The 16,980-nt window shown below is 44.6% G+C and overlaps 1 protein-coding gene and 1 long non-coding RNA gene across 2 annotated transcripts in view; one reads left to right on the top strand and one right to left on the bottom strand.

The window, feature by feature from the left end:
• LOC139275102 (transmembrane protein 182-like) overlaps window positions 1–16,661 on the bottom strand; it is a 157,812-nt gene extending 141,151 nt beyond the window's left edge. The window contains exon 1 of the mRNA XM_070892100.1: window positions 16,445–16,661. Within this exon, the coding sequence (XP_070748201.1) occupies window positions 16,445–16,600 (156 nt within the window). The 5' untranslated portion in view covers window positions 16,601–16,661. The remainder of the gene's footprint in view (window positions 1–16,444) is intronic.
• On the top strand, window positions 15,584–16,137 carry LOC139274798 (uncharacterized). The gene is made up of 3 exons (XR_011595610.1): window positions 15,584–15,623; window positions 15,909–15,945; window positions 16,058–16,137. It is a non-coding gene; the product is annotated as an uncharacterized lncRNA (long non-coding RNA).
• Window positions 16,662–16,980: the final 319 nt, after the last annotated feature.

Raw genomic sequence — 16,980 nt, 5'->3', positions numbered from 1 at the left:
GTTTGACAAATTTGCTGGAATTCATTGAGGATTTAACGAATAGGGTGGATAAAGGGGAACTAGTGGATGTGGTGTATTTGGACTTCCAGAATACATTTAATAAGGTGTCACATAAAAAGTTACTGCACAAAATAAAAGTTCACGGAGTTGTGGGTAATATATTAGCATGGATAGAGGATTGGCTAATTAACAAAAAACAGAGAGTTGGAATAAATGGTTCATTCTCGCATTGGCAATCAGTAACTAGTTGGTTGCCACAGGGATCAGTGCTGGGACCCCAACTATGTACAATCGATATTAATGACTTGGAAGAAGGGACCGAGTATAACGAAGCCAAGTTTGCTGATGATACAAAGATAGGAGGAAAAGCAATGTGTGAGGAGGACACAAAAAAATCTGCAAAAGGACATAGACAGGCTAAGTGAGTGGGCAAAAAATTGGCAGATAGAGTATAATGTTGGAAAGTGTGAGGTTATGCACTTTGGCAGAAAAAAATCAGAGAGCAAGTTATTATTTAAATGGAGAAAAATTGCCAAGTGCTGCAGTACAGCCTGGACCTGGGGCTACTTGTGCATGAAACACAAAAGGATAATATGCAGGTACAGCAAGCGATCAGGAAGGCCAATGGAATCTTGGCCTTTATTGCAAAGGGAATGGAATATAAAAGCAAGGAAGTCTTGCTACAGTTATACAGGGTATTGGTGAGGCCACATCTGGAATACAGCGTACAGTTTTGGCTTCCATAATTAAGAAAGGATATACTTGCTTTGGAGGCAGTTCAAAGAAGGTTCTCTAGGTTGATTCCAGAGATGAGGGGGTTTGACTTATGAAGAAAGGTTGAGTAGGTTGGACCTCTACTCATTGGAATTCAGAAGAATGAGAGGTGATCTTATCGAAACATGTAAGATTATAAGGGGGCTTGACAAGGTGGATGCAGAGAGGATTTTTCCACTGATGTGGGGAGACAAGAACTAGGGGGCATAATATTAAAATAAGGGGCCGCCCATTTAAAACTGAGATGAAGAGGAATTTCTTCTCTCAGAAGGTTGTCAATCTATGGAATTCGCTGCTTCAGAGTGCTGTGGAAGCTGGGTCATTGAATGGATTTAAGACAGAGATAGACAGTTTCGTAACCAATAAGGGAATAAGGGGTTATGGGGAACGGGCAGGGAAGTGGACCCGAGTCCATAATCAGATCAGCCATGATCGTATTAAATGGCGGAGCAGGCTCGAGGGGCCTTATGGCCTACTCTTGCTCCTATTTCTTATGTTCTTATGACCTCCTCCCCCCTCCCCGATCTCGGGCCGCCTCCTCCTTCCTCCTCCCCCCTCGGGCTAACCTCCCTTTATCTGACAAAATCCCTTATCCGGCACAGGCTAGGCCCTGAGGGTGCCGGATAAGAGAGGTTCAACCTGTATTTTGCATTTGTAAATGAAGAATGGATTTTATTTAGTGTGCAAAGTGTGCTCTACTGCATTTTATTCTATATTTGCAATTTATTATTTGTTAGTTACAATTACAAAACAGTTTCAAAGTAGCAAAAATAACATGAGTGAACAACTAACGACTTAGGAAGTCTTTGTGAGCAATGGTAAAGTTAATCCAGAACCATATTATGGAAATATAAACTGTATGCCGTGGGTCCTTTTATGTGTACATGTAAAATTTAGCTACAAAGAAATGAGGAAATAATGATATTTAAAGAGCTTGTACCATAGCGTGATGAGAGAAAAAATATATACACAGGAATGTGAAATCAACACAAGTGACCACATCAATTTCTCAATGTTCTAGTTATTCTACTCCAGTGAAACCTTGACACAACTGCATTTTGTCCCTTTGCTAAATTCACGTGTTGAACTATATGTAACACTTTAGGCAGTGGGATTATTTACAGAATAAGCACAACTGGTTACTTAATGCAGTTTCCAATTTCAGTCATTGGATTTTTTTCAACATATATTCATTCCAGTTAAATTATAAAAAGCTTTCCAAAATAAACACTGCCTTGAAAAGAGCACTGCAAATAGACTCCCCTAAATATACTGCTTAACACTCTGTGGAGAAACATGTCACTTACTACTCTGTAAATAAATACATCACTTGGTGCTCTCTGGGTAAACATCTGTGTTTATGATTAAACAGTGTCCATTTTACTGGACCCCCTCTGTCCTGATGCTAAGCAGGAGCACCTAGGCTTGCTCCTATTTCTTGTTCTCGGGCTTTAAATGGCCTGGGGGCATCCTCAGTGCAGCACCAGTCCCTGGCAGGGCCTAGCGCTAGAAATAAAGGCAAGAAAATCAGAGGCAGCTGTAAGCCCTGCAGGCCTGTAGCTACCTCACTGGCCTCAATGATTAGGATCTCCTTCAGCAACCAGAAGGCTCTGATTAGCCCTTAAATCTCTGTGTGGCACAATTACAATTACCAAGGTTTGCATTTAGAATATTGGCCTGCCCTGGGGTCCCCACTGATTTGCTGAAAAACAGCGGTTCGGGATATAGGTCACAGCGCCAACTTTTTCTGGATGCCCTGTGCTTCGATGCCCAGCAAGTGTTATCATTGGGAAATCTGAATCAACAACCCTTTTCCCTGAGCCTTGTGCCTTGGGAAAGATCAGCTCCCAGGCACAAATGCCAGGAAAATAGCCCTAATGTGTTATCTGACACCCTTCATGCAAATGTGTCACCTGGTACTTTGTGGGTAAATGTTTCACCTAGTGCTATGTAAGTACATACCTAGAGTAACAATAACGTAATAGATCTGGAGCTCTCTGTAGATCACTTTCTGTGTCAGTCATGTTCACACCAGAACTCGGTCTGGAAAATATCCTCCAATTCCACTGAGCCTTGCACCATCTGCAAGTGGGTGACTGGCTATCAGTCCTCAGTGTTACTATTATGAGGTACACAAATACAATGAGGAAAACAAAGCAAGAATTAATTTACTCAAGAATGCTCAGTGAGTTCCAGACACGTGCTACAAGGCAGTACATTGACATCGCTGCAAAATTTATTGGTGGAAGAGCTGGTGCAGTGGGAGTGGCTGGTTCCAGTGTCGGTATTGGAACAGTTTTTGGTAGCCTTATTATTGGCTCTGCCAGAAGTCCTGAAGCAGCAGTTGTTCTCGTGTGCTATCCTTGGATTTGCCCTGTCTGAAGCCATGGGACTCTTCTGTTAAACGGTCCCTTTCTTGATTTTGTCTGCTGTGTAAAATTTGCTGATAAAGAGAATAACCTAATCAAGTACAAATGTTATGAATATTTCACTGGCTCACACAAATATTGTGTCATGGGAATGTACATTTCCTTAGTCTGTTGTCAAAGGTTCCAATCAATCCTAATACAAGAAATATTAGGCAGCAACAGGAGTGGGGGGGCAGAAAACCGCAAGGCCAGCCTTTTGCAGAGAAATCCAACATCTGTAAACAAAGATCCCATCCCAACACCCAGCCAGCTGCAGCAGCGCCATGATATAGCCAAAAAGAACAGGTCCCATAAGATGGACATACATTACATTAGATCTGTCTGTCCACGGTCAAGGGCTGGCCAAGGAGTGAATCTGACATAATAATTTGGCCAGCATTTGAATACACCGAATAACCAATGCTTTTGTAATTTAAAAAGAAATCAATGCTGTAAAATCACTATCATTTTATGCATACATCATCATAGGCAATCCCTCGGAATCGAGGAAGACTCGCTTTCTCTCTTAACGTAAGTTCTTGGGTGGCTGTACAGTCCAATACCAGAACCACAGTCTCTGTCACAGGCGGGACAGATAGTTATTGAGGAAAAGGGTGGGTGGGACTGGTGTGCCGCACGCTCTTTCCACTGTCTGCGCTTGATTTCTGCGTGCTCTCGGCGACGAGACTCGAGGTGCTCAACGCCTTCCCGGATGTACTTCCTCCACTTAGGGCGGTCTTTGGCCAGGGACTTCCAGGTGTCAGTGGGGATGTTGCACTTCATCAGGGAAGCTTGGAGGAAGCTTGGAGGGTGTCCTTGTAACGTTTCCACTGCCCACCTTTGGCTCGTTTGCCGTGAAGGAGTTCCGAGTAGAGCATTTGCTTTGGGAGTCTTGTGTCTGGCATGCGAACTATGTGGCCTGCCCAGCGGAGCTGATCAAGTGTGGTCAGTGCTTCAATGCTGGGGATGTTGGCCTGGTCGAGGACACTAGGATCTTGTGGAGACATCGTTGGTGGTATTTCTCCAGAGACTTGAGGTGTCTACTGTACATGGTCCATGTTTCTGAGCCATGCAGGGGGGTGGGTATTAATACAGCCCTGTAGACCATGAGTTTGGTGGCAGTTTTGAAGGCCTGATCTTCAAACACTCTTTTCCTCGGGCAGCCGAAGACTGCCATTGCGCACTGGAGGCGGTGTTGGATCTCATCGTCAATGCCTGCTCTTGTTGAGAAGAGGCTCCCGAGATAAGGGAAGTGTACATACTGGAGGGATTCCCATTTTGTAAATTTCATCATAGCTATAGTTCAATTAATTGTCAGAAGATCCTGGTACAGAATCAATACAAGGGGGCAACAATAATTTAGATGTTCTTATGTGGGGATCCATGATTACTAATCTAGTTCAAAAAGGGTCATTCAACAAAACGGTTTGAGAACCACTACAGAAGATGGATCAAGAGAGGCAGTGATGAGGTAGAGTTGGGTATCATCAGCATATATATGAAAGCAGACTTCTTGTCTGCAGATGATATTGCCAAGGGGAAACATATAGATGAGGAAGAGGAGGGGGCATGGTTGAATCTTTTGATGATTCTTGAGGCAACAGTGTAGGGGCAAGAAGTGATACCATTGCTGGAGATGTTCTGGCTATGATCGGATAGATAAGAATGGAACTAAGTGACAATGAAGGAGGATCGTGTGATTGACCATGCCAAAGATTACAGAGACATCAAGGAGGGATAATGCACCATGGTGACAATCAGAGAGCAGGTCATGAACTACTTTCATTAGGACTGTTCAGTGCACCTAGTGCTATGAGCAAATCTAATCAGCTGGTGCTCTGTATAAAAGTGTCTGTCATCTGTGGTTCCACAGGCAAACTTGTCACCGAGTTCTCTGAGGGTAAGCATTTCACCTGGTACTTCAGGAGTAAATGTGCAACCTGTTGCTCTGTAGCTGATTGTGGAGCGACGTGATCGGGGCCCAGAAGAGGCGTGAGTTTGGGGCCCAGAAGAGGCGAGGGCCTAGGGGCAGCACGGGCCAGCCCACACTGCAATATATGTGTGCACTAGGTTCGTAAAGCAGAGCTGGTCTCCAGTTGTCTTGGTTAATCCTTGCCACTGGACCAAGACCTAGCTCTGTCAAGCCCGAGTGGTGGTTGTTGTGCAACGGCCGCCACACATTAAAAAAATCCACGCACAGGCATCTTCCACCCTTCAACATGTAGTTTGGGACCTGGAATATTAGGTCCTTCGTTGAAACACCTGTGAGCGAATTCCTTTTTGGTGTGGAAGCAAGTCATCCTCGATACGTGGGACTGCCTATGATGATGGTGATGTTGGTAAGTAAATTTGTTCTCTGTGGGTAAATGTGCAATCTTATGGCACAGATCCACCATGGGAGTAGAGAAAGATGAAACCAAATACAGGGCCTAGTACCATCCTGCCTGTTGTGTCTTGTTTTGTTTCTCTTCTCACTCACATATACACATTATGTAGTATTTTGCAAAACAATCTCTAGTTGAAGGTGTTTCCCCCGCTTTTGCTATTGTAGGGCTTTAAATCAACAAGATAGCAGCATCATTTCCGTTTTCGATTGTGTTGCCAAACAGCATGGGACTACATTGATCTTATCGTTCTGAGCTCAGAGCTGCAATTCAACTTTGGATTATAAGCAGCTCTTTTATGGCTTTCAATTATAACTGGCTTTCCAGCTTTTTTGCAGACAATGTTCAGCTGTTTGTGTCATTATGTAAACATTCCATGCATGTCCTCCTCCAAGTCACACACCATCCTGACTTGGAAATATATTGCCATTCCTTCATTGTCGGTGGGTCAGAATCCTGGAACTCCCTCCCTAACAGCACTGTGGGAGTACCTTCACCACAAGGACTGCAGTTGTTCAAGATAACGGCTCACCACCCACCACCTTCTCAAGGGCAATTAGGGATGGGCAATAAATGCTGACCACATCCCAGGAACAAATAATTAAAAAAATGTTCTGATGCTAAAATAGCAATAAAAGGATTCGAGGAAACAGCACTAAATGCTATGAAATAATGAAAATTAATAAAATCACAGAAAATAACATCCCCTTTTCAGACACAATGGCCTGCATTTTGCAGTTAGTGGTGAATGAAGACCACTAGCCATTCATTGAGCCTGAATTCGTGCTCCACACTGGCACGTATGAAGTGCGCACGAGCCCGTGGGGTCCCCGCAAGTTCCGGGTTTAGGCATGCGAAGTGCATGTGCCTAAACCCGGAACTTGCGATCTGACAGATCGCATGCCTCCAAAACTGAAGGGCCTACACAGGCGGAGAGTTGGAATATTTGCTTAACTCCTGCCCAGTGAATGTCCTTCAAATTTTTACTTCTGATAAAAGCAGGCATAAGGCGTAAGACTTTTAAAGCATAGAATAATTTTTTTCAATAATTTAAACATTTAAAATCCTATAAGGTAAGTTTATTTTTAGACCCTTTAAAATATATAAACTTATTTTTTAAAAAATGTAATTTTTGTTTTAAGTAATTAATTAAATTCCATTTTGATTAATTTGAAATATGTGATGTTGTTTATTTTTTTGTTTATTTTAATTTATTTTCCGTGTTTTTGTATTTTGGGGGGTATTCCCATTCATACATATGGTGGTTCTGTATTTGGGGAATCACCATATGTATGAATGGGAATGCCCCTACTCTGATAGGTTGGGCTGGCCCACATGACCCCAGTGATGCGTACAAAGCCCATACTCTGCTGGGATACGTGGGCCTCTCCGAAAGTTTTCGCATAGAGACCCAAGAACACAAGTCTCCGAATCTTCGGGACCAACAGGTACTTCTGTAGAAATTTCTGTCGAAATAATAGTCTCACCGTTATTAGCGCGCACCGTTCATTTTTACCTCAAAATCCAGGCTATAGCTTCCCTTTTATCCACAGTGCGCTCCCATTCTAACTAGATGGAAAATTGTGTAAGGGGTCAGTTGAATTAATTTTAAGATTTAGAATGAAGCTCTCACACAGAAAGCACAATTTTACAAATGCATGCTACCAGCAGTGTCGTGGAGTATTACAAAGATACTCAACACAAGTCTGTTTTGGAGAAAAGAATCGTTTATTATAAAGTACTCGATCGAGGGAGAGACAGCTTCTAGATGAGTTCAGTAACTCAGTGACCCAAACCCCCAGCCATTCTCTTTGAACAATTGTCGGGTTACTGGTTTTATACAGTCAAAATACATACAAAATCATGAAACTACGCGCAGAAGTGTTCCATTGGTTGTTTGCCACATGTCCTCGCCCACCTACTGTGATTACATTGGTCCATACAATTGCAATGATTTCATTGGTTCATATAGTTACAGCAAGTTTATCCCGGGCGGCCCTTATCAAATGAGTTACATGCTACATCATTTCTGTGAATTCCTTTCCCAGGCTCATTGATCCTGTGTGCTCGGTCGTTCTTGATGAGGTTTGATAAATACAGCTGGATGTCTCAAAGAGACTTTATCTCGTTATAAATCCTGTTATCCTGTTATCTCGTATAACCCAAGGTGGCCAGTAGCAGTTTGTTATTTTACGAGCACTGTCTCCATTAGCGGCCATTTGTCTTGGTATACTACTATTGCTGTTTGTCTGTTCTCAGGCATGTGCTAGATACTATCTCCTTGAGAATTCTTTGACCTCAGCCACAATCCCTTCTAAGACGCATCCAGCTGGGTTTTGTAACCTCTGTTCTTTGTTTTAGCCCTGATAGCAGCAAAACACATTCTGTTCTTAGATTAATGAGTTCAATAGGGAGTCAGCAGTTAGTTACTGGAATGCAGAACTCAGCTATTTTACCATGAACACGTGTATGTCTTTTCTACAGCCTTTCTTGCCTAAGATTTTAACTTTACTAAATTAATTTGCCCCCTGATTAATTTGTTCTTCTACAAGCAGGTAACCTTGCCTACCAGCTACACACATTGGGAATTGAATGGCACCTCAGACCTTCACATGTGATTTGTAGTTCCAGCAAGTTAAGGGCTTTGTTCGCACCCAGGTAGTCCTGGTGAAGGAGCATGCGGTATCCACCAATACGCTTGAGGTCTTCCGCGACTGGTGGGCACCGCAGTGACTGGAGTTATTTAGTAGACAAGGTAATAGTATTATTATTTAATTTGACAAGCTTCCTTTGTGTTTTTATGATTTGTTATCTCTTAGTTGTGCCCCTTTAAAAGGGGGCACCTGTGTTTGATGACACTGGGGCAACCAATATCTCATCATTGTAATTAAAAGAGGCATCCCACCAGCAGCATGTACTCATAAAGTCACTTCTTATATGCTTGGCCAGCGGGCAAGACTTTCTGCTAGTAGCACGCATTTATAAAATCAGCTCTAAAGTGCCTAACATTGCTTAAGACTCTCTTAAAATCTAGCTGCACCTAATTTGCCATCTTTGCTCAGTTTACACCACCAGTATCAACCCTGTCGACTGGAAAATCTATCCTTTGATATACTGGCACTGTCTCCATTCAGAAACTAGGGTATATGGTTACTACATCGGATAGTTCTCGTGCAGGCAGAGTATCTGAAACTGCCATGAGTATCATGTTTTAAATTGTGGGCTGAAGCTCCCGTTATTTTGGTTGTTAGTGTAATTTGGCACTTGAGCAGGCATAGCAGGTTGCTCGAAATACTTTTGGGAGTGCATTTTGTTTGCCAAGACCTTAGCATTAAATGTTAAATTGCTTGTAAATTCCATCAGTCAATAATGCCTTTAAACAGAGAGACTGAAATGACTAGATCTAGACAAGTCCAATGCTGACATTATAACATCCATAACAGTTAATCCAGCATTCCTATTTGGAAGAGGGAACTTTTCACTCAGTAACGAACACTCATTTTACTCTGAGATTAAGCAAACAGACGTGTCCAAGATTGCTTGATAATTATGTTGGCTGAACGTTATTCATTAACTTAAAAAAAAACTTTCTAAACCTGGATACATTTTTACGGATGATGTTTTAAAGTTTTTGTTTTTACAAATTACACAAAACATCCCCCTCAGTACTTAGGTCATCTAAATTAGTTATTAACCACTATATTCGGATCAGAAATTCTACTTTTAAACTCATTCGTGATTCAATTATCATTTGCTTGTGTACCAATGAATGGGGTTTATTTGTCATAACTCTGGCCTGATGGGGGCGATCTGCACCCTTGAGCCACGATTTCCCTTACCTCAGCGGGTCTGTGGCGGGCGAGGTTGGTGCTGGGTTCCGACCCTGCTGCTAGTTCCAGCCTGCTGTATAGACTGATTTTACGTTGATTGGGCTTGTTCAGCCTGCCCAGGCTGTTGTTGGCCAATTGAAGGAAGCGGGTCTGATGACATCATTTGATGATGCGTCATCAGTCGGTATCCTTAAAGGGAATTTATTCTGACATTTATGCTGTCAGTGTTCTACAGCATTGAGTTGCAGCAAACACTGACAAGCACTGCATAGAGGTGCACAGCTGTACCCAGGCTCTCCCGTGGCTCTTGCCATATGCTCATGGAGGGGGTCACAGCATACACAGAGGTTCTCTTCCCTTTCAATGGTTGCACATGGCACAGGAGGACACAAGCAGGGATGTTGTCAGGAGGACCAGGCTGCAGTGGCGCAAACCTTTCAATGATCTCAGTAGATCACGAAACGTTACTGCAAAGCCACACTCAACCTTATTGTATTGTACCACCCATCACATCCCCATCACTCTGCCTTCCCTACCCTACTGCTGCACATCCTTACACCAACTTACCGTGCATCTCCACCCATCCCTCTCTATCTACATTATCACATCACCATCTCACTAGCTATCCCTCACATTCACCCTCATCCTAGTGCAATCATGCCAACTAACAACACACAGGGTAGGCACTTGGGTTTTTTATGCAATGTTCATGTAAGATTTCAGTTACTGAGGTGTCAAACATTTAAACCTATATTTTGAACAGTGTGTGTTCTTGGACAGATGTGTGTGCACCTTTGGAAGTGACTTAATGAGTTGCAGTGAATGGTGAGACATAACGGTTAGCCCACAATGGTGATGAAAGGAAAGGCTTGGGCATTGTAGGGATGCTTTATGATTTTGGTGTGGGGTGGTGCCAACCTGGTGCATCATGTGGCAGCCAGGGTGTACAGCATCAAGTGAAGTAAATGTGGCCATGTCACCATTCCTGGCAGCAATGTGATTGGGTGCTGATAGCCTGTGTCCTGTGCAGCATCAGTTGATTGAAAAGAAGGTTGGTATTGTTGTTGATGCTACTGGTGAGCCTGGTGCTGCTGGTGTTGGGGCTGATCATGGTGGGATTCTGAGGACCAAGGTGAGATAGTTTCAAGGACACCAATGCTGCTGTAATAGATGGCAGGTGAACTTGAGATGACAGAAGTGATGTCAATGGTGAGCGAGGTTGTTCCAATGCAGTGACACTGGATAGACAGTTTACTCCAAACACTTGCAACCTGCATGAAGCTCAATCTCGCTTCAAATTCAGTAAGCAACTGAGCTTGGAAAGTGAACAGCTGTGAGATTGGAGCTTTTATAGCACATTTGCAGCTGTCAAATAATGAGATGATTCCATGCTCGTACAGCTCCCGGCCTCCTTATCTGACGCGATCCCTGTGGACCCAATGGGTGACCTCGTAAAATGTAAAGGTGAGCTCAAAATACTTCTTAATGGTCTGTTAACAAGGTCATAATGACCTGAATTGCCTCCCCTGCCGTTGCATATCGAGCCTGTTCAGCGCTGACAGATCCGACATCTGGGAAAAGCGCGAGGCGGCAGGTTGACAGTGGGTCCCGATCTGCTGTCAAAAAAAAAATCCCACCTGACCCGCCACCAAATGCATCGGCTAACGCCCCCACCCCCCGGAAAAATTCCCCCCTTGGTATCGACCTGTTTTCTTTCTTCTCTCAGGCTTTTGGGCCTACTCCACTTACCAGTTTTTCGTACTTCCATGTTGTTATGTATGTAAACCTGTAAATACCTTGTTTAACCACCAGAGGGATCATCCCCTGGAGTCCCAAGGAATCCCACAATCCCTCTACATAAGGAGGCCTCACAGGCTGGAGAGGCATTCTGGAGACCTGTAATAAAGGACTACGGTCACACATTACTTTGAGCCTACAGTATCTGGTCAGATTCTTTATTCAAGACAAAACAACGAGCAACGAGATACAGATGACGAACCTCACCGCAATAATGCAGAGAACAGTGGGCATCCTGGAGAAATTTTCGGAGGGAGATGATTGGGAAACCTTCGTGGAGCGACTCGACCAATACTTCGTGGCCAACGAACTGGAAGGAGAAGCAAATGCTGCCAAACGAAGGGCGATCCTCCTCACCATTTGCGGGGCACCAACGTATGACCTCATGAAAAATCTGCTCGCTCCAGCAAAACCCAGAGAGAAGTTGTATGATGATTTGTGCACACTGGTCTGGGAGCATCTAAACCCGAAGGAAAGCGATCTGATGGCAAGGTACCGGTTCTACACGTACAAGAGGTCTGAAGGCCAGGAAATAGCGAGTTATGTCGCCGAGCTAAGGCGCCTTCAGGACATTGCAAATTTGAAGGACACTTGGAGCACATGCTCAGGGATTTCTTTGTACTTGACATTGGCCATGAAGTAATACTTCGCAAACTTTTGACTGTAGAGACACCAACCTTGAGTAAAGCCATAGCGATAGCCCAGGAGTTCATCGCCACCAGTGACAATACCAAACAAATCTCTCATCACATGAGTGCTGCTGCAAGTTCTGTGAACAAAGTAATGTTGTTTTCGAAGCGTAACGTACAGGGCAGGACTCACATGCCTGCAGCTGCATGTCTCAGAGTCCACCATCAAGGGTGGTGAATGCAAGGCCATTAACACCTTGTTGGCGCTGCGGAGGTGATCATCGTTTCCATTCATGCCGCTTCAAAGGATACGTTTGCAAGGGCTTTGGAACAATGGGACTCCTCCAATGTATGTGCAGGCGAGCTGCAAACCCTGCTAATCCTCCAAACCACCATGTTGCAGAGGAGGACAGATCCACGGTGGATCACGACGAACCAGAGCCTCAGACTGAGGAGGTAGAGGCAAATGGAATGCATACATTTACCACAAAGTGTCCCCCGATAATGCTGACGGTTGAATTAAATTGACTCCCGGTGTCAATGGAGCTGGACACGGGCGCGAGCCAGTCAATAATGAGCAAAAAGACTTTCGATAAATTGTGGTGCAACAAAGCCTCATGGCCAGTCCTGACTCCCATTCGTTCTAAACTGACAACGGATACAAAGGAACTGATTCCCGTAATCACAGTGCTCCTACGATGGAGCGGTGCACAAGCTACCACTCTGGGTGGTACCGGGCGATGACCCCACACCATTCGGCAGCAGCTGGCTGGGAAAGATATGCTGAAACTGGGACGATGTCAGAGCGCTCTCATCCATCGACAACACTTCATGTGCCCAGGTCCTAAACAAGTTCCCCTCGCTATTCGAACCGGGCATCGGGAAGTTCCAAGGAGCAAAAGTGCAGATCCACTTGATTCAATGGGTGCGACCCATCCATCACAAGGCGAGAGCGGTACCGTACATGATGAGAGAGTGAGTGGAGATCGAGCTGGACCGGCTGCAAAGAGAGGGTATCATTTCTCCGATCGAATTCAACGAATGGGCCAGTCCGATTGTTCCAGTCCTCAAGGGAGACGGCACCGTCAGAATCTGTGGTGATTACAAAGTAACTATCAATCGTTTCTCCCAACAGGATCACTACCCGCTACCAAAGGCAGACGATCTATTTGCGACGCTGGCGGGAGGAAAAATGTTCACAAAGCTGGACTTGACCTCGGCCTACATGACACAGGAGCTGGAGGAATCATCGAAGGGCAGCACCTGCATCAACACACACAAAAATTTCTTCATTTACAACAGATGCCCATTTGGGATTCGATCAGCCGCGGCGATATTCCAGAGGAACATGGAAAGCTTGCTGAAGTCGATCCCGCGCACCATGGTCTTCCAGGACGACATCTTGGTTACAGGTCAGGACACCGTCGAGCATCTGCAGAACCTGGAGGAGGTTCTTAGTCAGCTTAATCGTGTGGGGCTCAGGTTAAAACGCTCGAAGTGCGTTTTCCTGGCGCCTGAAGTGGAGTTCTTGGGGAGAAGAATCGCGGCGGATAGCATCAGGTCCACCGATTCGAAGAAGGAGGCAATCAAAAACGCACCAAGACCACAGAACGTGATGGAGCTGCGGTCGTTTCTAGGACTCCTGAACTACTTTGGTAACTTCTTACCGGATCTTAGCACACTGTTAGAACCACTGCACTCTTTACTGCGTAAAGGAGATGAATGGGTATGGGGTAAAAGCCAAGAAAATGCCTTTGAGAAAACTAGGAAACTGTTATGCTCAAACAAATTGCTTGTGTTGTTTGATCCATGTAAGCGTTTGGTACTAGCATGTGATGTGACGTCATATGATGTCGGGTGTGTATTGCAACAAGCTAATGAATCTGGGAAATTGCAACCAGTTGCTTATGCATCCAGAAGGCTGTCAAAGGCTGAGAGGACCTACAGCATGCTCAAAAAAGCGTTGATGCATTTTCTTTACCCCATAAACACGCACTAATATCTGTTTGGACTCAAATTTGAATTGGAAATCGACCATAAGCCACTTATATCCCTCTTTTCTGAAAGTAAGGAGATAAATACGAATGCATCGGCCCGCATCCAGAGATGGGCGCTCACATTGTCCGCACACAACTATGCCATCCACCACAGGCCAGGCACAGAAAACTGTGCCAATGCTCTCAAGTAAGCTGCCATTGCCCACCACAGGGGTGGAGATGGCACAGCCCGCAGATTTAATTATGGTAATGAAAGCATTCGAGAGTGAGTAATCACTTGTTACCGCCCGACAGATTAGAACCTGGACGAGCCAGGACCCCTTACTGTCCTTAGTAAAAAACTGTGTGCTCCACGGGAGTTGGTCTAGTGTCCCGTTAGAGATGCAGGAAGAAATAAAGCCGTACCAACGGCACAGAGATGAAATGTCCATACAGACAGACTTCCTCCTATGGGGTAATTGGGTAGTGGTGCCAAAAAAGGGCAAGGACACTTTCATTAGTGACCTTCACAGTATCCACCCAGGCATTGTAATGATGAAAGCGATAGCCAGATCCCACGTGTGGTGACTTAGAGTCCTGCGTGCACAAATGTAACACATGTTCACAGTTAAGCGATGCACCCAGGGAGGCGCCACTAAGTTTATGGTCCTGGCCCTCCAAACCGTGGTCCAGGGTCCATGTCGACTATGCAAGCCCATTATTGGGAAAAATGTTCCTTGTGGTTGTAGATGCGTACTCCAAATGGATTGAATGTGAGATAATTTCGGCAAGCACGTCCGCTGCCATCATTGAAAGCCTGCGGGCCATGTTTGCCACGCACGGCTTGCCTGATGTCCTTGTGAGTGACAATGGGCCGTGCTTCAGCAGTGCCGAATTCAAAGAGTTCATGACCCACAATGGGATCAAACATGTCACATCGGCCCCATTTAAACCAGCGTCCAATGGTCAGGCAGAGCGAGCAGTGCAAACAATCAAGCAGAGCTTGAAGAGGGATAACTGAAGGCTCACTGCAGATTCACCTATCCCGAGTCATGTTTAGTTACTGCACAAGATCCCACTCACTCACTGGCGATCCCCCCACTGAACTGCTCATGAAAAGAGCACTTAAGACAAGGCTCTCGTTAGTCCACCCTGATCTATATGAACAGGTAGGGAGCAGGCGGCTGCAACAGAATATATAGCATGATCGCGCAAATGTGTCACGCGAAATCGAGATTAATGATCCTGTATTTGTGTTGAACTATGGACAAGGTCCCAAGTGGCTTCCCAGCACTGTCATGGCCAAAGAGGGGAGTAGGGTGTTTCTGGTCACACTTTCAAATGGACTCACCTACAGAAAACACTTGGACCAAACCAAACTCAGATTCATGGGCTATCCAGAACAACCCACAATAGACCCAGCGGTTGACCACGAAGCAGAACCCATCACTTGCAGCAGCCCAGCAGCACTCACCACACCCAGCAGCCCGGCCAAGGCCAGCTGCACAGCAGCCCAGCGAGGGCTCAACAAATGACTCACCAAAACCAGCATTTGCACCGAGACGATCAACCAGGGAAAAGAAGGCCCCGTATCGACTCACATTGCAAATAGTTACACTATTGGCTTTGGGGAGGGAGTGTTGTTATAAGTAAACCTCTAAATACCTTGTGTAGCCACCAGAGGGCTCATCCCCTGGAGTCCCAAGGGATCCAACAATCCCTTGGGAGCACCTCTACATAAAGAGGTCTCACAGGCTGGAGAGGCACTCTGGAGACCTGTAATAAAGGACTATGGTCATACATTACTTTGAGCTTACAGTATCTGGTCAGATTCTTTATTCAAGACATAACACATTTCTACCTCACTTACCCCACCACTACTTCAGTATTCACACATTCTCACTGTCTCCTAAATGCTTTAAAAAAATCTCTCTCTATACCTCCTGCAGTCTTGTTAATATCACTTTAGTCATTTAACCATCACTTGTTTTTATTGAAGCACTTTATATTCTTTCTATTTCGTTGTATGTGCATGTTTTCCTTCCCTTTGTCTTGCTCATTTGTAATATCTTCCAGTTCTGAAATGTTACCATACCTGTTCCTCCCACAGATGTTCCCTGACTTGCTGAGTGCTTCCAGCAGTTTCTGTGGGTATTTTTTTTTGCATGCCAATCAATGTTTTTCAATTATTAACACTCCTGTTACAGCAAGCTAGCACTGTTTAACATTAAACATTTCTCTTTCCCGTTGATTTGATAGGCGGTGGGCAAGCCAGGAAACGTGAGGCGACAGCTGAAGAAAATGAGTGAGTGGAAGAGGCTAGCTCAGCACAGCGCCCAGGGAGTGTTGTTATAAGCTTGATGGGCCATCCGCCACAATTCCAGATACGAGCAGGGAATGACGCAGCTGGAAACTGACACCTCCCATTTGTTTTTTTTAAAGCATGAAATAGTTGAACAGAATCTACAGCTAAACAACTGTAAACTAAGACCCGATTTCCATTTTTTTGTTTTGATGTGTTCCTTTTTTGTTTAGACTGAATATCTGAATCTAGCTATCATAGATTTTTTAGTTTTAGACATTTAGTTTTTTTTCGCACAAGTTACGCGTGTAGGTTACACACAAGAGAAATTGTAAGTCACTAACCTGTCCGAAATCCCGCTCTGTGCTATTGCTTGGTTGAGTACAAGTCTGGGTAGCCAGCAGCCAGCAATTGGTGCAGAAAGTCAACAGTGAAAAAATAACCCCCAGAATACTAAGTAATCTGGCGACAGCTATAACTTTTGACTTCGACGTTCTCATGATTTCCGAGGGATTGAAGAAAACAAGCGAGAGTCTCCACACAGTCTTTGCCCCCAGTGAAGAGTGATTCCAACTGAATGGATCTTTGCCTAGCCCTGCCTATTTTTAGATCAGTAACGACAGTTTCGAGATTGCTAAGCTACATGTGGTCTTTTTGGTGTCCAGCCTATTAATAATTATATATATAAAATGCTGAGTTTGCGTTTGACGATTTTAAAGGTTATATCTGTTTTGGCAAGAATGGAAGGAAAAGCTATGCAGCAACATTGTGCACTAACTCATTGACGTTAAAGAGCATTATACAGAATAATGGAATTGGGATTGCCGTTGTCATCTCCTTCCCATTATCTGCTCTTGCTCTCCTTGAGTTCTGTGCCCTC

Source organism: Pristiophorus japonicus, chromosome 10 (genome assembly GCF_044704955.1).
Source record: "Pristiophorus japonicus isolate sPriJap1 chromosome 10, sPriJap1.hap1, whole genome shotgun sequence".
Lineage (NCBI taxonomy): Eukaryota > Metazoa > Chordata > Chondrichthyes > Pristiophoridae > Pristiophorus > Pristiophorus japonicus.
The sequence above is the reverse complement of the archived record's forward strand: the minus strand, read 5'-3'. Positions and strand labels throughout refer to the sequence as shown.